Source organism: Procambarus clarkii, chromosome 16, assembly GCF_040958095.1.
Source record: "Procambarus clarkii isolate CNS0578487 chromosome 16, FALCON_Pclarkii_2.0, whole genome shotgun sequence".
Taxonomy (NCBI): domain Eukaryota; kingdom Metazoa; phylum Arthropoda; class Malacostraca; order Decapoda; family Cambaridae; genus Procambarus; species Procambarus clarkii.
The window spans coordinates 35,877,557-35,904,095 of NC_091165.1; the positions used below are offsets into that span (position 1 = coordinate 35,877,557).

At 43.9% G+C, this 26,539-nt stretch overlaps 1 protein-coding gene across 1 annotated transcript; it reads left to right on the plus strand.

Annotated features, from left to right (window-relative positions):
• Positions 1-3,171: 3,171 nt before the first annotated feature.
• Positions 3,172-23,815, plus strand: LOC138365214 (peptide transporter family 1-like). Its single transcript, XM_069325450.1, has 6 exons — positions 3,172-5,952; positions 6,588-6,855; positions 11,343-11,563; positions 12,061-12,227; positions 17,560-18,362; positions 19,184-23,815. Exons 2-6 carry the CDS (start codon positions 6,607-6,609, stop codon positions 19,787-19,789), a joined length of 2,046 nt encoding a protein of 681 aa, XP_069181551.1. The 5' UTR covers positions 3,172-5,952; positions 6,588-6,606; the 3' UTR covers positions 19,790-23,815.
• The last annotated feature ends 2,724 nt before the right edge of the window (positions 23,816-26,539 follow it).

Here is a 26,539-nt window from a genome sequence, read left to right on the forward strand (position 1 = left end):
TGAGTATCCATTCTTCCTGTGTAGGGGATCAATGATCAATTTCTAGGCTGACATTTTCGTGAAGCCACTAAATTAATATTGTTTATGTTCTTATTGGGGGCCGGCCGGGCCTATCTGATCTCCACTAATTTTGATACATCCTGATTCTAGCTGTTGGCCCTTCTCCTTAATACTCTATACCCCCCATAACAGTAAGCAAATTTGTAACAGACAGCCTTACAAGATGTTTGTTGTTGTTGTTATAGATTCAGCTACTCAGAACTAGTTCCAAGAAGCACGAGCTATGGGGAGCCCGTAGTGGACTTACTTGGCACTGGAGTGGGGCAAGTAGCACGGGCTATGGTGAGCCCGTAACTTACCTGGCACAGGAGCGGGGCAAGTAGCACGGGCTATGGTGAGCCCGTAGCGGACTTACCTGGCACTGGAGTGGGGCAAGTAGCACGGGCTATGGTGAGCCCGTAGCGGACTTACCTGGCACTGGAGCGGTGCCCTGCTCTGCGACGTACAAGAAGAAATCTATACATTTATTAATGTGGATACACCCCACTCTACGATTCACCAAAATTAAGCCCCTTAATCGTAGGGAATGGCGAAGGGTAGGGTGAGGTGATTGTTGCCTGACTCCGGCTTTTAGCTGTCCGCTAGGTCTTACATCTTCCCTCCGGATCAGTGGAGGACCATCGAACAGTTGTATGCTCGAAGTAGAATTCATCTGGATGTTGATTACTGGTGTCAGCTACCGAATGAACACCTCCTTATGTATACGAAGCCTCCTACGATCGTCGGTGCGTGTGATTACTGTCGTATCTTTCGCTATGTCTTGGGCATAGTGAATGATATGACAGTAATCTTTCACCGAACATACAGCCCCGCTCCTGTGCCAGGTAAGTCCACTACGGGCTCACCATAGTCCGTGGTACTTGGAAGTTTTTGTTCTGAGTGGCTGAATCTAAAACAACAACACCAATGAATAATCATCAGTCTAATGATGAATAAGGATGACCCCAACTAGCCAAGTCAGCAACAGGAAAAATGCGGCTGTCTTTTTAAGGATCTGAAAAACAGTATAGATAGAGAGAGAGCTTGGTACAAAAGGATTAAAGGAGACGTTGAGTGTAACCTTGGATTGTCAATGAGCAATCTGAGAGCAATAGTACACCAAGAACTTCAACAAGATCTTGTAGATCTGAGGCAAAGTGAATCCGACACCAGTAATTCCATCTATCATCACACTATCATGCAAGAGGAGCCACACATCTCTGGTTCATCCAATAAAATCAGAAGACTTCTAGATGTTACTACTGCTCGGCTTTGACTTTGTTACAAGTATCTCTGGGAATTCTCATTGTCGGCTGATTTAGACCTGACCAAACGTAAACTGTCAACAAAATTATTCGGACACTCTCCGTCACTATGTGATGGAGTTCAAAAAGATACATAAATTCAGGGACAATTCTATAACCAATGTTCCAACAATGTGTAAATATTTCATTGAAAATGATCTGCTACCAGAAATTTTAGCCAAATATCCCCAGTATGCAAACAGTAGGTAGTATCTAAGTGATTGTAACCTCTCCACCGCTACCCACTGGATGGGGGCGGTGTGTAGGTCAAACATATCAATTGTGACACTAGCTCTCCACATATGTCAGTTGCTTAATTTATAAATTGTATTTGTGGTCGATCTGAAACCCATTTATGATGTGACGACTTATACTGAATTTTGTAACTAGCTCATCAAGATTGTAACTTGCTTAGCTAAATGAATTGTGGGGTTCAGTCCCTGAGCCCATTATGTGCCTCTGTAACCCTTTCCAATACCTTCCACAAGATGAGTATGGGGTGCATAATTGTTACGGACCCGAGCCGAGTGTCGTAGCACGGAGCAGTGACGTCCATGCCATCTGTGAGTCAGCTCCCGAAACCCCCTCCAAATGGACGACGCCATCTAGCGAGGGCGGGATATACCGGCCACAGGGGCTGGTTTCCCGTCTTAATCAGCTTGTAACGTAGCCATTGCTGACCTCTGGTGAGGTGACGCTTAGACAGCAACGCCATCTATGGAGTGGATAGGTGGGCGTTTGTGTCTAAGCCTGTAAGTGAGGTGCCCTAGGGTGTCCCTAGTTCTGATGACGTGTCTGATTACAGAGTCGACCTGGGACTGCTGGATTGGACGATGGGCAGTCTACCCAAGGCAGCCATAGTATCTCCACGTGTTTGCTGCAGAAGCTGTGAGTCACCCCCCCCCCCCCCCCGGATTTGTGGTTGGATTTGGATTGAAGGCCTCCACGACGGTGCACCCAGTGGGACTGTGATTTGGCTGGCCTGTGGCCTGGGTAGATTCGCCTAGGGAATCGAAGGATTCATCATGAGGCCACAAGAAGAGAACCAGGGCTACTCGTCTTGAGCACCGTAGAGCATCCTGCGTCTTCAGAGGAAGACCAGTTAATGTACATAAGTGTAGTTATAGCCCCAGCGAGTGTTTATATATTTATTTATTGGTGGTGGTGAATATATATTTAATTTAGTGCGTTTGTATCCCTTCCCCTTTAATTTACTTGCGATACGGAACACACCCCTTGAAAGCCACTACTAAATTGGGGCCGGATACCCAAACTCTAATAACATCAGAGAAGAACCCCAGTTGCGACCCAATAGGGCCGTAACAATAATAAATGAACAAAACTAAACGCTCGTGACTATTTAGGTCAAAGATATTTAATCAAATCACATTTTTAGTGCTGCATGAGCATCATTTGCGTGCGCACGTGCACAGGCGCATTTGTGTGCTGTGTTTTGCCGTTATTTTGTCATAAAATACTACAGTTTCTAAATATCACTTTCAAATTGTAAATCATTTGCTAAATATCTTTAACAACTCCTATAGGTAAACTAACTTTCTGTTTAGTTTTAAGTATTACCCAATTATACATGTAAATAAATATCCAAATTATGTTTACATCAGCCCATCCTCCTGTTTTGATAGTACTGTTGTTGTTGATATAGGGGCGATGACGATCGAGGACTCGGATGCGCCCCAGCTGCACGATACCAGAAAAGTGCGGATAGGGATGGTAACCCTAAAGTCTCTACTGTTGACAGACGTGTCCAATAAATTGAAAGGTATAGAGAAGGTTGCCATAATGGACGTCCTCATCTTCTGCACCTGCTCTATCAAGGAGAATGGGAACCGTGAGGCAAGGAATATGCAGCCTACAGACAGCACTGTAGTCTGACGTGCACTGTGAAACCGTGGGCAATGGAGAAATAGATGTTCCACAGTATCCTCCTGGTTCGAACATCACTGACAGTAGGGGGAATCCACCAAATTAAAGACGATGGAGATGCGCACCCAGAGAGGTTTACCTTATCCGAAGGCGAGTAAGGGTCATGTCAAGAAGATGCGTCTGTTGATGGGCCTGAGGACGGGGAGAGGCACTCTATCGGAGGCAACCCAGAGAAAACATAAGGACAGTCAACATCTCCTCCACCCAAGCCGTGAGGCAGGCTGCTTGAAGATGTTACAGAGTCTTTTTTTAGATCCAGAAGTACCTGTGTAACTTCATGGTGAGCATACACCAATCCCCTACTTCATCTACCTTCTCATTGCCATGAAACCCGGCATAAGATGGAACCCAGTGCAGAGACTGACCAACCCGGGAAAATTGAGTACGACAGCAATTTCCCACGGATCTGTGCCACCGTATGATGGTGGACCGGCGCACGCTGAAATGATATCAGACACAGGGCTGGAAGACAGTCCACGTAGAAGACAACCAATGAGGGCCCGGAAACGTGATGGAGGAGTCTTAATACGAGCAAAATTGCGAAGTTCCCCAGCCAGGCACGAATGATCTGGAGAAAGCTTCCATGTCTGATACAAGGAAAAAGGAGCGTAGAAAGCAGCCGCCGAGGTTGTCGACAACTGATTAACATGGGACCCATCTGTGTAAACCTTCAGGTATCCTTGGTATAAAGCACGCAGGTCAGGGAATATCGAAGGGTCTAGACCCTCTAAATCCTTCTTCCGGCAAGGAGGCATGAAAACGTTCACCGAAACACTGATAACCAAACCAGGGACGGGTTCTGGGACTGGAACGGAAAACTCTGAATAAGCGTCAAAGGCTCAGACTACGAAAGACAGATGACGGCGCCTGAAACGTCCCGCCGGCACATCCCACAAGTGTTCATCGGACTGCAAGCGAGTAAGCAAAAGTGCAGATGGGAGACGCACTATCCGTTGGAATCGTCGACAAAGGACTAGAAGGCGTGCAAATCGCAGTGGCCAAACCCCCGACTTTGCATGGAGAGAGAGCACTGGCAAGGAGGGCATAACCCCAAGCGCAGAGCGAAGGGCACCATTTTGGAAAGAATAAAGCTGCGCTAAGACCGATGGAGCCGCCGAACCATAAACTTTAATCTCATACATGATCCTGCTACATACGAAGGCCTTATAGAGAACTAAGAGAGAGAGACACCCGCGAAACCCCCCATGCCATCCCGGAAAGCCGCTTCATGATGGTGATGTGGTGCAGACAGGAGCCCACCCCCTCCCCCAAGGAAGCTACGTGACGCTTTTACGATAGCCGAGGGCCATCAACAACAACTCCTAGCCACCTGTGATCGGTGGCGACCGGGAGACGACGACCCTCGATAGTCACCACCAGTTGAGCCTGTAAGCAGGTCCAGGTCCACCTGCAAGTCTTCTTCAGACTGATTGAGAGCTTCTTCCCCATCACATTTGCAGAGAGCGCATACTCCGCCTGCCGCAGGAAACTGCGCCTCCAGAAGAATGGCACCATCTCCACAAGCCTATAAGTTATCTGCCTAACCTAAAACCTGTGCACTACAGAAAACTGGAAGATCAGAGAGAATGATGGAGAATGGGAGTGGGGTGAGTATCGCTCCGTGGGGAACACTATGGGTGACCGGGCAGGACGAAGGGACGACACCACCCATCGCCACTCCAAAAGACGACACTCTAGATAGTTTTGAAATCATCTTATTGCGGAACCTGAGAGTTCTAGTCGAGCCAAGCCCTGAAGGACAGCAGTGTGTGATGCAGAGTCAGACGCACTCTGGATGTCAAAGAAAGCTGCAAGAAGCAGCCTCCTCCGGCGATTATTGCCCATTATTCAATGTTCCATGCTGAGAAGACAGTCCATGGTGCTCCTTCTCGCTCGAAACCCACTGTTTTAATAATACTAATAGTAACGATGTGGACCATCATACATATATTGACGTAATGGACAATTATAAAGTAGAATTTGGTACTATTGAATTTGGACAAATCGGGAAAGGTTTTGTATATATTTTGCTAATAAAACCTAACCACCCTAGGCCTAATACACGCTATTTAAAGCCTAACAAGGCCTTTAAGGCCTCCCCCTGTTTCAACCAAGTAACAAAGTGCTATATTAGTCCTAAGAATATTTAAGTTTGGTTTTAGCTTGATTTTTTCCAGGCTCAATAAAGGTATTAGTACCAAATTCTCTCTAATTGTCCTTTACGTCAATATATGTACGACAGTCCATATAATTACGAGAGGTACTATCTAAACAGGAGGATGGGCAGGTTTACATTGTGCCCAAAACTGTGTATTAGTGACTTTTATAATGTACAGTGTTTACCAACTAGTTCTCAACTGTATCATGTATAAAATTTATGTGTTTTTCTATCAATATAAATTATTTTTATGATTATTATTATTAAGCTGACGGGAGAAATGTGGTGAGTGGAATAGTTTTCTGTCACATACGTGAATGACAGAGAATAGGATATTACAAACTTCATCATCAAATCTGTAGATGATATTAATATCTATGTTAAAGTAACAGCCAGCCTCCCCACCACAACTGTTGGGCTGCTGGCTGTTACTGATGCTACTGGGGTCAGTGTGGACCTGAACACGGTGGGTACCGCAGCTCCTCCCCACCACAGTTGTTCACTCTGGTAAGCTCACCATTACTGTTCGTATTTTATACAGTAACATGTCATCTCTGAATGTGCAGAGGTCGTTGTTATCATGTCGATATTTTTGCATATGAGCTTGAGGTTGTATAGGCATCCCTTAAATTGTTGCAACCTTCTACAACTCTGTTCGCAAAGCAGAACTTTTGCATACCTTTTCGACACTGTTGCTTTCTAAGCTTTAGTCTGTGGCCTCTTATTCCAGAAGTCTCAAGTTTTAATAATCCCACTTTGGTAAATTTTTCGATTCCTGTGAGGGGTTTTATGTTGTGATTATATCTCTTTACCTTCTCATTCCTGGCTTGTGCCTGTTTTGCGCCTCAAGCTCATAGCTCTTGTGGGCTTTTGGTCTGGAAGCCGTTTGGTGGCTTGTCTTTTTACCCTTTATATTTTGTGTATGTATCTTTTTAGATATGGCCACCATACAACTACTGCGAACTCCGATGTCAGTTTCACAAATCTCGTCAATTTTTGCAAAGTATCCCCTTTCATCCATGTATTTAAAAGTTATTTTGAAATTATGCAAGTTTAGCATAGGCTTCTCTCACAATGTTTAAAATAAGAAAAAATCCAGGCATCCTTCATTATGGTTTTTAATTGTGTTTATACTGAAACAGGTGAAGTAAGAGAGGCGTCATGGCGTATGGAAGGAGGTCTGGCAGGGCGGTCATGATGGCCTACCCTCGAGGGGCCATAGTCATCCTGGTGTCCTATCTGCTTGAGCGCCTCGTCTACTACGGGCTCTTCGGCGGTGCTGTGTTCTACATGCAGCGGATGTTGGGCTTCACCTCCTCCTCGGCCACGACGGTCACGGCCATCATGGAAGGCCTCGTCTATCTCGCGCCCATTGCCGGCGCCATCCTGGCCGATGTCTATCTGGGCAAGGTGGGTCGGGTGTGTGTGTATACTCCCCGTGTTGTGCTTGCGTGGATTGAGCTTTGGCTCTTTGGTCCGTCTCTCAACCGTCAATCAACTGGTGAAAAGATTGCCGAGCCTGTTGGGCTCTTATCATATCTACATTTGAAACTGTGTGTGGAGTCATCCTCCACCACACTGCTGCCTAGTGCATTCCATTTTCTAACTACCCGGACACTGAAAAAATTCTTTCTAGTGTTTGTGACTCAATTAGTTAATAAGTTTCCACCTGTGTCCCCCTGCGCGCCCCCTAATGATTCTCCTCATTCACTTTGCATCATCTGCAAACATTGATATGAAGGCGTCTCTTGTATGGGACATTATCAAATGTTTTCTGATAGTCAAAGAATATACTGTCTACCCATCCTTCTCTCTCTTATTTCATTTCTGTCTCCTTACTGCAGAACTGCAGCAAATTTGTCAAGCAGGATTTTGCTTTACAAAATCCGTGCTGGTGTTTTGAGACAAAATTTATCTGTTTTAAATGTTCGATTAACCTGCTTCCGATCAGTCTCTCTAGTAAGTGGCTGGGGATACTCGTCAGTGATAAGGTTCTATAGTATAACGGTTTCTGCCTTTATAGTATAGAATGCAGAGTCGTACCACATTAGGTATCTTCCAGCAATCAGGATGTTTTCCTGTTTTTGACAAAGAATTAATATTATAGCAAGGGGGGGTGTTGCACAATTGCTTCAGTTGCCTCTTTTTAGAGTCAATGGGAATATTTCGTCTGGTCTTACAGCTTTCGTCACGTTCAGAAACTGTAATTGCGTCCTTACTTCATCTGGTCGTCATTATAATTTCAGTGAGGCTTTCCTGTGGAAGTCCCCATTCGGTTTGGACTCTTAACTGTAGTGGCAAAATCAGGTTCCAGCTTGAATACTTCTTAAAAACTGATGTTAAGTTTCTCATCATTCGTAGCATTACTTCCTTATGTTTTACAAGTCTGATAACCTGGTTGTTCGCAGTCATCTTCCTCTTGATGTTGCTACACAACAGTTTTGGCTGGGATTTAGCACTGAATTCATAGTCATTCTTATACTGTTTCTCTGCCTCTCTCTGGTTTCTGTGTAATCATTTCTGGACTCTGTGTATACATTGTGATTTCCTTCTGCTCTGTGTTCTCTATATTTCTTCCACGTTCTTTTGCTTATTTTCTCAACTTCCAGCCCAACCATTTGTGGTGGACGGTAGAGCGACGGACTCGCTTCATGCAGGTCGGCGTCAATCCCCGACCGTCTAAGTGGTTGGGCACAATTCCCTCCCCCGTCCCATCTCAAATCCTTATCCTGACCCCTTCCAAGTGCTATATAGGTTATATTGTCTTAGCACTTTCTCCTGGTAATTACCTTACCTTTTCTTTACTTCCCAAACACTGCCACTTTAACCATCGGGTAATGTTCGTCGTGCTTCCTTTAACCCTTAGTGGTGGTATGAATCTTTCTTCAGCTTCTTTGAGTTTGTTCGTTACGTAGTCCATCATGTCGTGTTGATTTTCCTCTGAGGTCTCCTCATTTATCCCCTCCAGGAATTCTCTGATCTTATGTATTCAAAGACTAAGACATAGTGGTCGCTTATTGGCGTTTTATGGCCAATGTTTTTAATGTCATCTCACTCTGTGTGAAGACCAGGTCTAATGTAGCTGGTTTGTCACCACCTCTTCTTGTTTACTTCCTGACATATTACACTAAGAATTTTATCTCAACCACTTCTACAAGCTTTGCGCTCTGTCTTATCTCCTACTTTTGGGCCCATTGTTTCTCAGTCAGTTTGGCCATGACTGAAGTCTCCTGTTACTATATATAAGTTTCACTTTCAGTCTATGGGCTACCACCCTTTGGTATTCTTACCTCAGTCTTCTGTTGTTCTTTGAAGGGTTGTAGATTACAGCCACAACCTCTTTCTCAATATCCAATTAAATTATTCGCATGATGCAGTTCTTGTAGTTGTTTGCCACCTCTAAACAAACCCCTTCAGAGATCCGGTTTATTTTTACCAACAGTGCCACACCTGTCTTCTCTCTGAAGTCTTTCCTCTCTCATTACCTAGTGTTTCATTGGGAATATTGCATTTCAGTACTAATCATAGCAGTTAGTTTGGTCTCCATCAGAGTTTGCATCCTCAGTCCTTTCTTTGAGTTCATCTGCTTTATTTGATAGTCCATCAACATTGGTCTACCACATCTTCAGAGTTTGCACTGGTGTCCTGTCCTCTGGGCAGTTAGTTTCCAGTCTGAGTATGGGGCTTAGGTTAGGTTAGGGTAGGTTAGGTTAGGTTTGGTTATGTTCAGTTGAGTTCGTAGGTAGGGTAGGTATCATAGGAAGGTACATTTGGGATGTGAAAGGGAACAGGGTGTTGGATGTCTGTGTGGCATTGAGCTGGGGGTTTCACTTTGGTGGAGTGGAAATTGTTTGGCTTGGGGGCTGGTGAAGGGAAGATGGCAGACGAGAGTGACTGAGTTCCAAGGAGAAATGTAGGAAGCGGTATAGGTGGTAGTTGATGCTAAATGGGTGGCAATTGGTGGTTGGTGGGTTGCAATTGATGGGAGAGGGAAATTGGTGCTACTGCGATGGAAGGAGGTTTCTGTGAGTGTTTGTCTAAGGGGTGCATGAGCAGGAATGTCAGGACCCGGGTTACCACGATATGGGGAACCAGGATCTGGGCATACCAATAAACATTGCCAGCCATGGTTGTGAGAGCACCAAAAGATTGCCGTAAAGAGCAGTCGGGGTAACTGTCAATAAACAACAGCCGGGATTATCAAGGTATACATCAGGTAGGGGTAAGGAATGACGGCATCAGGGAGCGCGCTCAGAATTATAAGGAGAAAGGCAGGCAAGACAAACAAGTGTACGTGTTTGGTCTTTAATCAAGGTAGAATTAAGGTAGCAAATTGCATCTTATATATCAATACGAACCTGTTTTCGTGGTCGGCGTGTATACTGACGAAGTTGGCCAGGCATAGCCAAGGGGAAGGTCATGTATAATGAGGATTGTGTGTATAGCCTCGTATGTTTACCCCAGACCTATCTGGGGTAGGTCTGACGTAGGATTGACGGCGCTGGAACCAATCGTATTGGTGTATGCCTTTCCATTGGAGACTTTCAGCGCCGTGGAGAGACCTGCTGCCTGGGTAACAGCTTCTCCCCCTAATCAACTTACCCTGGCTATGCGCCCTGGTGAGGCTACTCCAGACCAGGCCGACGCCAGTGCGCAAGTCCATAGTGTACTGAGACTGATGGATGCCTACTACCTTACCTTAAACTCCGGAGCTGGAGCCTCTGGAGCAGTTCGTTGTTGCCTTCAACTTCTTTCTGACAGTTCCTGGGACGACGCTGGAATCAATCGCATTAGCGTTTGCCTTTCCATTGGAGACTTTCGGTGCCGCGGAGAGGGGGACCTGCTGCATGGGTGACAGCTTCTCCCCTGTATCAACCTACTCTGCCTTTGCGCCCTGGAGAGGCCACTCCAGACCGACAACCAGAGCGCAACGCCATAGTCTCTTGAGACTGATAGATGCCTACTACTACTACTACTACCTTTCCTTGCGATGATTCCGGGAGTTAAGGTCCCCGCGGTCCGGTCTCTGACCAGGTCTCCTGGTCAGAGACCCCAGGTGAAGATCGTGTGTATTGTGGATCCTTACCATAATATACTTTGTGTGAAGATCGTGTACATATGATTCATTGTATTCAGTATATATACTAATGATCTTCGCCTGTTTGCATGTAGTGAGGATTGTGTATAATGAGAATTGTGAATGTTGTATAGTGATGGTCGTGAGCTGTGAGGGTCACAGCTCGGGAGAACTATGTGGGTATAGTGAAGATTGTCACTGCAGACAAGCATAACTAGGACCTGCCACTAGTGAAGATTACCTTGAGGTGCTTCCGGGGCTTAGCGTCCCCGCGACCCGGTCGTCGACCAGGCCTCCTACGCACAGGTAGGTACGCACAGTGAAAACATTCACCCAGGTGTGTATGCGTGTTGACTGTATGTATCATGTGTAATGAACATCAAACATTAGTTTTTTATTATTATTATTTATTTATACAAGAGTTCTTACATTATTTATTGTACAGCCACTATCACGCGTAGCGTTTCGGACAAGTCCATAATCCTGTGTTCCCCGGAATACGACCCGCCAAATCGTTTAACAACCAGGTTCCCATTTTATTGGTGGGTAAAGAGAGGCTACAGTTAATAAGGATTGACGCCAAGTAAATCTTCCCCGGACAAGATACGAATCCAGGACAAAGCGCTCGCGGAACGCGTCTTATCCGGTCTTGAGATAAAAGCAAAAGTTAACTTCTGTTTCACTAAGTTGACTTAGTGAAGGTCCTGTTATCTGTATATATCTTCTAAGCTGAACTTCACTCTCGCTCAAGCAACCTCACACTATAATACTCCCCGTACCTCTTCAACACCTCTTAGTCTCTGTCACCTTCCTCATACAGGCTCGCACAGTGTTCCTGATGTGCTGCGGGTACACAGTGGGCGCCGCCATCTTCTCCCTCTCTTCGGTCACCCCCATCATGGCCTCCTTCAGCGCCGCCAAATTTACAGGAGTCTTGGGCATGCTGGCGCTGGGCATCTGCACAGGGCTCATGAAAGCTGTGTATTCCTCCCTCGGGGCCGACCAGTTCAAAGTCCCAGAACAACGGGAGCAACAGAAGAGGTATGTTAAAGTGGGAGAGGTTCATCAGGAGGTGAATTGGGGATATTGATGGGTGAGGGAAGGCTGGGAAGAGGGAGTTCACAGGTTGGTGGGTTTTGTAAAGGAGTTAGATAGGTTTGTGGTGTGGCTGATATTTGTCCTTGCTATACACGGTAGGAAGTGCAATTAAAAAGTTGCAGCCAAGTTCCCGAACAGACTCGCAGAGGAAAGCGTTCACAAGGACTTAATGCTTTATGATGGAAAACTATGGAAGAAGGATCATGGCTCCTATTCCATGGTCATATTTAGCGAAATCTGTGTATAAGACGTGTACATTTTAGTTTGCTTCAATAATACTTTGTAATTTTGTTGAAATGGTCAAGTAGTTATGAAAGAAAAAACAATCCTGCTCTTGATGACGTGTTAGATGGAGTTATTAATTCGTTTTTTTGCACATAAACCAGAAAACTGGTAAGTTGTCATCTTAGCATTCTCTCAACTTGTTATTTCTGTTGCAGGTTCTTTTACGCCTTCTACTGGATGGTTAACGCTGGCGCCTTCGTCGGGCTATTCATAACAGCTCAAATACGAGACTCTGTCCAGTGCTTCGGCGATGACTGCTACTTCCTCTCCTACATTATAATGGCCGGCCTCATGGTTGTCTCCACCGTCATCTTCGCTGCTGGTCAGTCCACTAGGATAATAATCTTTAAAAAATTTGTATTATTTATTGATGTATTTTCAAGATGGCACCATGGACTATTTTATTACAAATTTTGTGACTAAATAAAACGTTTTTGTAAAGCCACAAACATATGTGTGTAATGTTGCAAATTAGTCCCAGATGACACCGTAGCATATTAGTCCCAGATGACACCGTAGCATATTAGTCCCAGATGACACCGTAGCATATTAGTCCCGGATGACACCGTAGCATATTAGTCCCAGATGACACCGTAGCATATTAGTCCCAGATGACACCGTAGCATATTAGTCCCGGATGACACCGTAGCATATTAGTCCCAGATGACACTGTAGCATATTATTCCCAGATGACACCGTAGCATATTAGTCCCAGATGACACCGTAGCATATTAGTCCCGGATGACACCGTAGCATATTAGTCCCAGATGACACCGTAGCATATTAGTCCCAGATGACACCGTAGCATATTAGTCCCAGATGACACCGTAGCATATTAGTCCCAGATGACACCGTAGCATATTAGTCCCAGATGACACCGTAGCATATTAGAGGCAGTCAGGGAAGCCTGTAAAGTGTAGAAGGCGAGCGAGCAGGTAATTAGTCCAACGGTGTGTCCCACTATGCCTTTAATCTCCTTCCTTTTCCTATGTTTTGTTACGGGCTATTCATACCCATGCAACCTCTTGGGTGGCTTAATCTTCATCAATCAATCAATTTATGTTTTGTCTCATACAGCAGTACTCACCCATGTTTGTTCATTAGGAAAACAGAGTTTAGAACATTCTTCTTAAAAACTTAAGACGGGTATATATATTCTTGAAGATAATTCGTATACATATGATAATCTTTATTTCATCAACGAGACTTGTAGACTGTTTCTTGATATATAATTGTGCAATATTCTCCCCAGTGTCTCCACTTGACAGCTCAGGTAGTGCACTATTAATTGGCTCATCTAGTAAGACCTCACACGTCTGGCTTAGACAAACTTTAGGGGCAGAAGGGATGCTTTGGCGGGCTTTTATGGGACCCCACAAGCATTCATGGGGAACCAGCAGTCAGATCTATGAATTTGACCATTGAGGAAGAGGCACTGATGCCTCCCACAATCACGTAGATTTGCGCCTACGTGATTGTCCCACTTGCCCTTTCGTAGGCTTGTCCCTAGCCTGTAGCCTTATCCTTATTCATGTCCCCCCTAGCTTGTAGACTTGAGACATGGCGGTCGTTGGGAAATTCAAGATGGGTCTCCTTACCTTCGCTCTCACCGTGCGTAGACAGAAAAGTCATACAGCACACCAAATACAATGGCCAACTCCTTGACTATTGATTGCTTCTAAGACAAGGGTGTTTAATTCGGCCTAATTAATCGTAACTGGACAGTTAGTTAGTTTATTTCATTTGTGATGCACCCTATACCCATCTTGTGGGCAGTAGTGGAAAGGGTTACAGAGGCACATAATGGGTTCAGGGACTGAACCCCACAATTCATTTAGCTAAGCAAGTTACAGTTTTAATGCACAACGACCCTCGTGATAGCAATGGCCTGATGGTAATGTAGGCTCATCAGAGACCCAAAATGATAGACTCAAGTCCATACATAATGATTTTAGATCCATCCATATGTGGTTCTGCATGCGTATTGTGTACAACCGTAATGTGTGTACTCTTACATTCACAAGCTGATTTCCCTACTGTAGTTCACACAATGTACACCATTAAATCAGCTGTGGCATTAATTCTCTCAGAAAATGGGAAATTCCACTAGGGCAACGAGGATGACACGAACTTACGACCTTATCATGGCCAAGCCGCATACACTACCAATTGACCACCGTAACTTGTAAAAGTCATACAACCGGATTTCTACTGAGATAGAAATGGTTAACGCTGAAGTCATGAAAGTCAAGTCACAACCAAAAGGCTTAACAATCCCTGGCTTACAAAGGGAATACTTAAATCTATTAATAAAAAACATGACCTTGAGAAAAAGTATAGGTTAGGGATTGTCTCCAAAGAATTCTCAAAGAATTACTCATTATTGCTATCTAAGATAATTAGACGAGCCAAATCTAAGTACTACGAAGATAAATTTACCCAAATAAAGAGCAACATTAAACAAACATGGGGAACAATTTCACAAATATTGGGATCAAAGTCTTTAAATAACAAACCGACTCTCCTGTCTAATAACGATGGTCAGCTTTCAGCCTCTGATTCTGCTATTGAGTTCAATAGGTTCTTCTCTTCCATTGGTTCATCCCTTGCTAATGATATTCCATCTTCCAGTACTGACATTAAGGACTATCTGACAGGGAACTATCCCCAGTCTCTGTACCTAAAGCCTATTAATTCCATTGACGTCAATGAGATAATAATTTCCCTTAAAACCAAGTCTGGTGCCCTTGAGGAGATACCAACTTTAATCTACAAAAAAGCCTCCAGATCTTTAGCCCCTGCTATTGCTTTGCTCTTCAACAAGTCACTTGAACTCCAAACCTTTCCAGATATTCTAAAAAAAGCGAGAGTAACGCCTGTCCACAAATGTGGTGATCTCACAGATGTTAACAACTACAGACCTATATCAATCCTGCCAAACTTGTCAAAAATTTTTGAAAAACTAATCTTTAAGCAGCTTTACTCATATCTAGCCAAACTCAATATACTTAGCCCTTGCCAATATGGCTTCAGGCCCAAAAAAAGCACTAACGATGCACTTATTAGTATGCTTAACTCGATTCATACAGCTCTTGATAAAAATGAGTTCCCTGTTGGGTTATTTGTGGACCTGCGTAAAGCTTTCGATACTGTCAACCACCAAAACCTTCTTCTTAAATTACATCATTATGGTGTCAGAGGACACTCCCTACAATACCTCAAATCCTACCTTACTGACAGGCTCCAATGTGTTTCTGTGAATAATACAATTTCTCCCACCCTACCCATCAACATTGGTGTTCCCCAGGGCAGCATACTTGGCCCTCTCCTCTTTCTCATCTACATTAATGACCTTCCAAATGCCTCCCAACACCTCAAACCAATCCTATTTGCTGACGACACAACCTTCATTTACTCCAGTCCTGATCCCCTTGCTCTAAATGCCACAGTAAATACTGAGCTAAATAAAGTCCATCTGTGGCTAACTGCCAACAAACTCACCCTTAACATTGACAAAACTTTCTATATTCTGTTTGGCAATAAATCCTCTAATCAAATAAATCTCAAAATAAACAATACCCAAATTTGTAACAAATTAGATGGCAAATTCCTTGGCATTCTCATTGACCACAAGCTGAATTTCCAGGGACACATTCTAAACATATCTAAAAAAGTTTCAAAAACTGTGGGCATTCTTTCTAAGATCAGATATTATGTACCACGCCCTGCCCTGGTGACTCTCTATTACTCCCTTATCTATCCATATCTCAACTATGGTATTTGTGCTTGGGGCTCTACTACCCAAAATCATTTACGTCCTCTAATTACTCAACACAAAGCTGCTATTAGGACAATATCCAATTCTGGCCCCAGACATCACTCGGTACCCCTATTCAAATCCCTGAATATGTTAGACATTAAGTCACTGCACATTCTCTCATGTGTACTATACATATACAAAACGCTAAATTGTAATGCTAATCCTGATCTCAAAAGCTTCATAGAAGGTTGTAACAGAACCCATGAGCATCACACCAGAAATAAATACAGTTTTGATATTCCTAGAGTACGACTTAATCAAACCAGAAATGCTCTACAAATAAAGGGGCCCAGAATGTGGAATGACCTTCCCAACCATGTTAAAGACTGTACCTCTCTCAACCAGTTTAAGATAAAAACTAAACACTACCTAATAAATTCCCTGTAATCTACCTCACTCCTCTATTGTCAACCCATGTCCGTTATTTTCTTTTTTTTTAATCAACACTGTTTGTCAACCTATTGTATTTGTGCTGCTTTTTCAGTCATGTTCCCCCTTTTTTTTATCTTTATTTGTATTTGTTCTCAACACTTTTTATTCTTTATGCTCAATTAGTATTAAGTTCTAGATATTAATGTTTTTCTTGCCCGAAACGCATTGCGTAATAGTGGCTTTAGGCATTGTATGTACTAGCTCTATCTATATATCAATCCATTAATGTAACATCACTTGTATGTATATACCTTCCCTGAATAAACATCTGAATCTGATCTGAATCATCTGAGATCACAGGAAGTCTGGAGGCCCCTACTGAAGCCAGTCCAAGTTTTACGTAAAAAACACAGGAACACACTGTGTGTTTCTGAAGTTGAGGCGTAAGGTGTGGCACCACTCTGCCATTCCACCTGAGTGCTTGTGGGTTATACCCCAGCCACTTTGACTGGAAGGTCAAGGGTCATGGCCCAATCATGTCAAAGTCTGTACCTCTCTCAACCAGTTTAAAACTTACATAATAAACGCCATGTAACCTACCTTACTCCTAAATGTTAACCCATGTCTACTATTTTAAACAATGCTGTTTGTTGACCAACTTGTATAATTGCTATTTTCTGCATTATTTCCCCCCCCCCCAGTTATTTTTACTCCTTTTTTCAATACAATTTATACTTTAAGCTCAATTATTATTAAGTTTTAGTCTAAGTGTTCCCCCCCCCCCCACACACACACACCTTGTCCGAAACGCTATGCGTATTAGTGGCTTTAGGTATTGTATGTACTAGCTCTATCTTTAAATGTTTGTAACTTATCTTCAATGTATGTAGATTTACTTGAATAAAAAATCTAAATCTAAATCTAAGGTAGGGCGACGGTCTCGCTTCATGCAGGTCGGCGTTCAAGCCCCGACCGTCCAAGTGGTTGGGCACCATTTCTTTTCCCCGTCCCATCCCAAATCCTTATCCTGACTCTTTCCCAGTGCTATATAGTCGTAATGTCTTGGCGCTTTCCCGACAATTCCCTTCCCTTCCCCCCCCCCCCTACCCTGTCTCATCTCAAATCCTTATCCTGATCATTTCCAAGTGCTATAAAGTCGTAGTGGCTTGGCGCTTTCCCCCTGATAATTAAAATAAATTAAATTGTGGGTTATACGTAAAATTTGGACTGACTTCAGTAGGGGTTTCCAGACTTTCTGTGAATTCAGTAGAAATCCGGTTGTATGACTTTTACAAATCAGCGATGGTCTAGTGGTGGAGTATTCGGCTTGGTAATGCCAAGGGCGTAGGTTCGTGACCCTAGTGGATTTTCTCATTGATATACATCACTTTAATGTTATTTCTGTGTGTTTTAATTCTCTCACATCATCTCTATTATCTGTTATGTATTTGTAATATTACAGGTAGGTCGCAGTACAAGGAGGGGCCCCCAGACACAATGATCTTAAAAACAGTTCGCTGCGTTGCATACGCGGTTCGCAAGATCTGGGATAAGAACCGAAAGCCTGTGCAGCACTGGCTTGACCGTGCTCAGGACAAATTTGATGCTCAGTTGCTGCTGGACGTGAAGGTGACCTTGCGTGTTCTTCTGCTGTTCTGCACCTTCCCGCTCTTCTGGGCTCTCTTCTACCAGACCTTCACTAGTATGATATTCCTGGCTAAACGTCTCGACGGTATGGTGGGCAGCTATAGGATCCCGCCAGATATGTCTTCCACTGCCAACTCACTGCTCGTTTTAGCTCTCATTCCGTTCTTTGATTTTGTGGTCTACCCCTTGTTGGCCCGCGTTGGCGTCCTCACCAAGACCACATCCCGGATGATCGCGGGGATGTGCTTCACCATCATCGCCTTCCTGGTCTACGCACTGGTGAACATGAGCGTGGAACAGACTTTCATTCCTCCAGAGCAGGCGAGAATCCACGTTTACAACGCACTGCCTTGCCAGATAGTGATGGAGGTGCCCTTCGTCAAGACCGGTCAGCTGAGTGTGGAGAGCGGAGGCCAGGTGGTTCTGCCTAGCTTGACTGTCACACATGGTGATGAGGTGGAGGCCAAGGTGACAGCCTCCTGCCTCGCCCCAGACATGAGGCCGGTGAGAGTGAGGGTGCTGGGTGCCCATGAGACAACACTCCTTGTCACCTCCACTGGCGTGCTGGCTCTCCCTCCCACACTCGAGTACATCAAGGACGAAGATGCAGAGACCAAAGTGAGTCTCCCCACCCAATCATTTCCTCTCAGTTTCATAGCTTTAAAAAGTTAAATGCTAACAATGAGAGCAGACTTTACTAAAGATTCAGCACTAATCATTTCAAGTAACTAGCAACGGGAAAGTGTATCATAAAGTGTCACCATGATGTCAAGTCAACTGTAAAATACATTAATAAAACACAACAACGGGCGAGTATAATGCTTCACAACACAGTTCAGGCAGAGAATGATAATATCCTAGCAATTATTTTTACTTTTACAAATATTGAAACATTTTCATAATCTGAGATATTTTACAACTTTCTCCATCCTCAAAAATTTATTTAACAAGTTTTTGAATGCTTTTGACTAATAAATAAGAACCATTTATTACAGGTCTATTAAGTAGTTTTTAATTAGTTTTGTTACTATTATTATTGATAGTCACAAGGCAATCACAACAGGGTGATTTATCAATGATAAAATCACTGGAGCCGAGCAGGGATTGGTCCAGCATCTTAAGATGCTGGTTTATCTTAAGATGCTGCTTCGTCTAAAGATGCCACGTCATCTTAAGACAATTTCATTAGCAACAAAATCCTTAGAGAACAAAGTAGTGTCTGGATGAATATCTTTTGTAGCATGTTATGGGGGGCCTAGCGCGCGTTTGGCATTCACCAAGATGTTGCTTCGATCCCCATTGCTGAAGTGATTTTCTCATTACTGATATTATCATTGTTATTGTTAATATTATTTGATGATGCCTTAGAAATAAATAATCCGTAAAATTTAGGGCCTGATTTCCTGGTGTTGTTCAGCTGTGTTGGTTCGCCCTGACAGGTGCAAGTGTTGGCGCCTGCGCACAACGAGCTCAACGTGACGCTCACGTACGACACCATCCTCCACAACTTCCAGCTCCTGGAGGGAAAGACGGAGTTCCAGCGCATCAGTCCCCAGGAGTACAAGGTGATGGTGGAAGAGGTGGAAGTTGGAGAGGCTGCAGTGTACCAGGACGGTGTGTACGACATCGTCATCACCACCACCGACGTCTTCCTCTTCCCTATGACGGCCCCTGCAAACGTCCACATGTTATGGCTCCTTCCCCAGTACGTCCTCATCACCATCGGCGAGGTCTTCTTCTCAGTCTCTGGCATGGACTTTGCTTACTCGCAGGCCCCGATGGCCATGAAGTCTTCACTGCAGGCAGCCAATCTCTCCACAATTACTGTCGGCTTGTGGCTCTTTGCAGGACTAACAAGCCTGAGCTCTGCCACGGGGGCCTTCAAGCACCGAGCCTCTCACGAAGCCTTCTTCTATGCTTGTCTCATGTCCGTCAACACAATAATCTTCATCGTGCTGATTAGGAGAAACAAGAAATCTCGCCTGAGGACCCCGGTATGGAGACATACACAAATGAATCCTGTCTGTGAGCCCATCAACAATTAGCCTCTCACGACAATCTTGTTTTCATAGCCGTCTCCGTGGCGTAGTGGTAAAGCACTCGGCGAGTGCTTCGCGAACGCTTTGGCCTGTTTCGTATTCTGGCTGGGGAGGATTGACTGGGCGCCAATCCTTATCTGTAGCCTCTTTAACCAGCAGTGAATGGGTACCTGATTGTTAAAGGATTTGGCGGGTTGTATTCCGGGGAAAAAAATTAGGATTAAGGACTTGCCCGAAACGCTATGCGTGCTAGTGGCTTTATAAAAATGTAAAATATCTTGTATATAAAAAAATGAACGGTCTGTGTAGTCGTATTTCCTGTGACGACGCTCGCAGGTATGGCGTCCCCGGCAGGATTGTCTAATTGTCACTTATGAACGTCGAATTCTCAGTTAATTTGCAAAATTCGTATTTATTGGGCAGGTAAGTAGCTGAATCTAAAACAGCAACAAATAACACTTGTAACTTGCACGTCTCCTGTGCCAGATGAGTACAACGGGCTCACCATAACATGGCTGCTTGGAACTTTTTGTTGTGAGTAGCTGAATCTAAAACAATAACGCTTATAACTTACTCATGCCTGTTCCACCTCTTGGATGGCTTAATCTTCATCAATCAATCAATCACATGTAACTTGTAACCTGCTTTTGCTTTTGATAATGTTGACAAGCATCAACGAAACTCACCTCTTAGTGTTTTGATTAAATTGTAAAAGGAATTTCGGAGAGTTAATTCTTCAACTTTCTTCTAAAGTGAAAAAACATGATACAAGTAGAGACGATTCGCGCTAGAATAGTGGCTCTCGTCCTTTCTGTCCCTGTCCCTTTACAGCCCGTTGCCGTCGTGAGGGGGCCTTCGTGGGCGGCTGTTGGAGTGTGATGCTCCATGGGACAGTCCTCTGTCATGTTGAAGCCTTATGCTCCTACTGCCGTCTTCACAAATTGTGCTAGATGCTTTTTCCTCTTCCTTATGTTTCATGTTTCATGAAACAGAACGTAAATGATTTTGGGTAGTAAAACCCCGAGCACAAATACCATAGTTGAGATAAGGATAGATGAGAGAGTAATAGTGTCACCAGGGCAGGGCGGGGTACATAATATCTGATCTTAGAAAGAATGCCAACAATGTTTGAAACTTTTTTTGATATATTAAGAATGTGTCCCTGGAAATTCAGCTTGTTGTCAATGAGAACGCCAAGAAATTTGCCATCTACTTTGTTACAAATTTTGGTATTGTTTATCCTGAGATTTATTTGATTTGAGGATTTATTGCTAAACAAAATATAGAAAGTTTTGTCAATATTGAGGGTGAGTTTGTTGGCAGTTATCCAGAGATGGACTTTATTTAGCTCAGTATTCACTGTGACATTTAGAGCAAGGAGGTCTGGCCTGGAGTAAATGAAGGTTGTGTAAATAGAATTGGTTTGAGGTGTTGGGAGGCATTTGGAAGGTCATTAATGTAGATGAGAAAGAGGAGAGGGCCAAGTATGCTGCCCTGAGGAACACCAAATGGAACATCAAATGTCCATGCAGCACGGGCTATGGTGAGCCCATAAAGCTTACAAGATTGATTGATTGATAAAGATTAAGCCATCCAAGAGGTGGCACGGGCATGAATAGCCCGTAAGTGGTACAATTTTTTTTTCTCAGTATTCTGAGGTTGCATTTAACCATCAAGCTGTTATCGCGGGGGAGGATACTGCTTCACAGTCTTTATGAGAGTGTCCAGCTGCTGGACACCTTTGTTGACCAGGAGAGTGGCTGTGTTGATGGCTTCAGGGTGGCCACTGCATGATTCAGGAACTCTTAAAGCTCTTCTAAGGTCATTGGTTGCTTCACATTCCAGAAGATAGTGAAGTAATGGCTTTTCTGTGACATTTTGGCAGAAGATGCACTCTCTCTCTGTCGGGGTTCACCAATCTCCCAGTTGCATCTGTAACCTAGACGTAGTCTATATAACCTAACTGCTATTTCCCTGTGGATTCCTTTTGGGATATTTAACCTTTCTAATTTGGTTGCCTGAAGATACCATGTTGCAGATGGCGAACCTTCAGCTATTCTCTGGTGTAGGTCGGCTTTGTTGAGATGTGAGAGTTTTTTGGTGATGATGTTTTTTATGTTCTCTAGGCTGGGTTGAATTGTTTTATGTATCACTGGATGACGAGTTGTCAATTTAGCAATTTCATCAGCTTTTTCATTTAATGGGATTCCAATATGGGATGGGATCCAGTTTAAAGTTATGTTGAGTCCTTTGCCTTTAGCGACTGCTCCAAGATACAAAATGGTGGTAATTATTTCCACATTATCTTTCCACTGTTTTTGTCCTAGTATTTGAAGTGCAGCTTTTGAGTCTGTGTGTATGATTGCATTTTGAGTGTTTTGTGCAATCACATATGCGAATGCCTGTTGTATGGCAAACAGCTCAGTTTGGGTTGATGATACTTGTCCTCCCAGTCTCCAATATGCCTGTACGCTGGTCGTGCAAAGAGCAGCGCCAGCACTCTCATATTCTGTGTCCACCGATCCGTCTGTGAAGATGTGGGTGGCTCCTGCTACTGCTATGCTATACATTTGCTCTTCTATTATGCGCCTTAGGATTGTCGGATCATAGGCAGCCTTTTTCATTGGGAGACTTTCTATTAGTATTTGAAAGTAGGCTCTTCCCACGGCGCGGAAGGAGTGTAATTTGGGTGTGGATGATCACCCTCTCTATCAAGAATCATATTTTTTAAATGTAGTCTGTTTAGGACTTTTCCTGCTCTTGCAACCCAAGAGTTTCCATTGTTTTGGCCTAGTCCAACCACCAAGGCCTGCCGTACTGGGATTGGATCAGAAGAAATAATTATCTTACTGATAATTGTAGCTGTCCTTTGTGATATTCTTTCTTGTAGAGAGGGCAAACCCGTCTCCAGTCTAAGAGTTTCAAGCCTGGTCCACATGGGGGCTCCCAGTGCAGCTCTCATAGCATTGTTTTGGGCAACTTCAAGCTTTTTCCACTGTTGGTGTGATAGATTTGTGAGTGCAGGTGCGGCATAATCGATCACTGATCTGACTGCCTGTACATAGTATGTGCGAAGGACTTGCAGATTGGCTCCTCCAGAAAGGGAGGTTAGCGACCTGAGGATTGCCGTCCGGGCCGCAGTTCGCTCTCTCAAGTAAGTGACCTCAGCATTAAAATTCATGTGTGTGTCCAGGATGATTCCTAGATACTGATAGGTGTCGACCCATTCTATTGGTTGACCCTGTACTGTGAGTTGGATGTTGGGCTTCTCTATTTTTATGGGCATGACCTTTGACTTTGAGGGGTTGAGTTTGATCCCAATCTGTTTTGCCTCTTTACTGATGCAGCTTACAAGAAGAAAGCTTGACATTTATAAGTGTGGGTACACCCCACTCTACAATTCACCTACTCACTTACCTAAATTAATCCCCTTAATCGTAGGGAATGGCGAAGGGTAGGGTGAGATGATTGTTGCCTGACTGCGGCTTCTAGCTTTCCGCTAGGTCTCACATCTTCCCTCCGGATCAGTGAGGGACCATCGAACATTTATATGCTCGAAGTCGAATTCATCTAAATGTTGATTACTGGTGTCAGCTACCGAATGAACACAGCCTCATATATACAAAGCCTCCTACGGTCGTCGGTGCGTGTGATTACTGTTGTATCTTTCGCTATGTTTTAGATATTGTGAAAGAGTTGACAGTAATCTTTCACAGAACATACAGCCCCGCTCCTGTGCCAGGTAAGTCCACAACGGGCTCATCATAGCCCGTGGTACTTGGAGCTTTTTGTTTTGAGTAGCTGAATCAAAAACAACAATAATGACTAATCATCAGTCTAATTTCAAAAATGGTTAAGTAAATGTGGGAACCGACCTGTGAGATTTATATTTATTTAATTTATATGAATTTATATAGAATTTATATTAACGTTAATTTATATATTTCGATAGCAATTTGTATGATGATAAGTGGACTGTATTTCTGCAATAAACTCACAAATCGATCCTCTACACATTAGGGAGGGGGTTTATATTGAATTTATATATATGCAGCCAATCAAACTACAGTATTAAACTACATATATTGTTAAACATTGAAGAGGTTCCTTATCTTATTGTACAGTAGGCCTTAGTTCACCAGATATAACTAGGATGTAGGCACCAAATTTCCTCGTGTGAGGTGGCTTCCATCACCCAGTAACTGATACACAAAGCATGCTCCTCGTCTTGACCTGTCAAAAGAACGCTAGCTGTAAAGCCAGAATCCTAATATATGACAGCTATATCAGAGAAAACACTGTACAAGGAACCATAAAGACCTAGGCTTAATTACCTTTTATTAAGAGGCAGTTCGTATTCTAACCGGCACGCCCCTATCTAATGACATTAATGGCCACAAATGATAGATAAATGGGTTTCGGCAGAACACTTAACTTGTATTTGTTGACAGTGTGTTGATGATGGTACACCTTTGGTTTCCATAACACTTCGTCCAAGTAAAATTAACAGGAGCCGAATTGCTCCCGTGCCTCTGGTCTAAGTACAGTAACAACAATGGCTGACCACTTCCTCCTCACTGACGCTACTGGCCTACATTGTCCAGATGACAGTAAGTGATAGAAGGGTCACATTTACTCTATTTTAATATTGATAATTAAGTTAATTTATATAAGATGTTTTTAGGATGGTAAAGTCCAAAGACTAATGTATTTAAGAATAATTCCCAGCAGAATAGCTGGTGAATTTATAATAGTATGTGGTAATGATATCCCGTTTTCTATAGACGGAAAATTCCACTACAAGTTACATTTTCTATGGGTTAACTCGTTTATACAATGCAGCAATATTATCTGCCTGTATGATATTATTAAATGGTGTCGGATTTTCCGACAGTAAAGACGCTTGCGAGATACCGCACATCTTCAACATTCACCAACAAGAATGTAACACTCTATGTGTCCAGTTCCTACCCTCACAAGATGCTTCAGCTTCGACATAGACAGACAGACTCCGGCCGCATCCAGTTTCCATGCTCTCGTCCCGCATCGAGCTCTTCGACTCTGTCCGCATTCAGAGCGCCACGTTTTACGACTCTCATCCCGCATCCGAGCTCTCTACCCCAGGCCTCACTCAGCTCTGCTCTGCTCCAGGCTTCGTCTTAACGACTACGGCACTGCCATCAACGACTGCTGTAACCAAAAACTACAAAATAAATATGAAAAATCACTAAGTAAGTAAGTAATTATCAAAAGAAGGCACCAAACCGGGAAGGCTATGTAGCACCATCAAATACGCAAAATAATCAGAGGGCGCTAAATATCACCAAGGATGCCAATACGAGAACAAAAACGCATAAGGCGAACGATATCAAAAGTATCCAAGTCACCAAGAATTCTATCGAGGGACAGGTGACCGCGAGGGGCGGTCGGACAGCAAGACACATGCTCGTCCTGGAAGTCAGGACATTCAAGAAGGGCATGCACGACCGTAAGAGGGACAATGCAACTAGGACAACAAGGAGCAGGGCTGCGCTCCATCAAGTGACCATGGGTTAAGCGAGTATGGCCAATACGCAACCTCGCCAGAGCTGTTTCCCACCGCCGGTTACGGTGGAAGGAGGACGGCCACGAGAAAACACAACATTTAAGAGTACGTAGCTTGTTACCAGTAACAGACAACCAAGAAGCCTGCCAACGGGTAAGGACTGAGGAATGGATAACCGGGTAAATGTCGGAATACGGAATGCCTTTACGAGAGATGGGACAAGAGCGGACAGAAAAATCACTAAACTTAGTGTAGCTAACTAAGGAAACACGTACACGTATTCGGACGTTGCAATAATAGTATACTGTCCCTCTGGTGTGTTCATTCGTTTCTGCTTATTCATTCCATGCAGGCCCAAGTATCCTGTGGACATCTCCCTAAGTTGTGAATACGATTGTCACATGTTACAGTATCATCCTCCCGCCCGTAACTATCAAAAGTGCTTTAGAATTACTTGGATGCCAGTGAATAGTGGGAGTCGACCGTATTCTCTCCAACCCCCCCCCCCCCCCCCGCTTGTGCCAGTGTAGATATTCCGGGATAGGTCACAACAGGTGAGTGCATGTCCGGGTTCGGTGCCCATGCCACCCCCTAGAGTAATTAACAACTTTAACTCTTCCGTGAACAGTACTCTTCGCCGTCGGTGACCGTAAAGTAATCATTTTCAGCAAAGACGAAGGTGGTGGCAGCGTTAAGTAGGTTTAAGTTAACTTTAAGCTAGTCATAATTCGTTGCAACTCGCTTGGTGGCAGTATCAGTGATAACCAGAGATTGGTTATGTTATAAATGGTGAAATAACTAAAGTAAAGTATTATGAATAAACTAAAGAAAATTAAAGTGTTATGTGACCAACAGGAATGTTAGTTATGGAGCAATAGATAATGGGGTTTTCTGCTGGACGTCCAGCTGTGATAAGACTCATCTTAATGGTCATTAACTTCACTGTGCCTTGTCAGAACAGGTAATGCTGGCCGAATCTGTCAGCCACTGCCTCACTGGAAATTAATACACCCATATTCAGTGTACCGGACTGGACCTGCAAGGCGGAGAACCATTGCATTTCGGAGGGCCTCTAATGTGAGACGGATGCTGAGTTTACCTGAGAGCCACTATTGACCTTCTAGTGGCCTCGATGAGGACAAGAAGCCGGTGGCTTGTCAAAGATCCGACCCCCCCTCCCCCGTTTGTCCTGATTTTTTTTAAGCGAGATT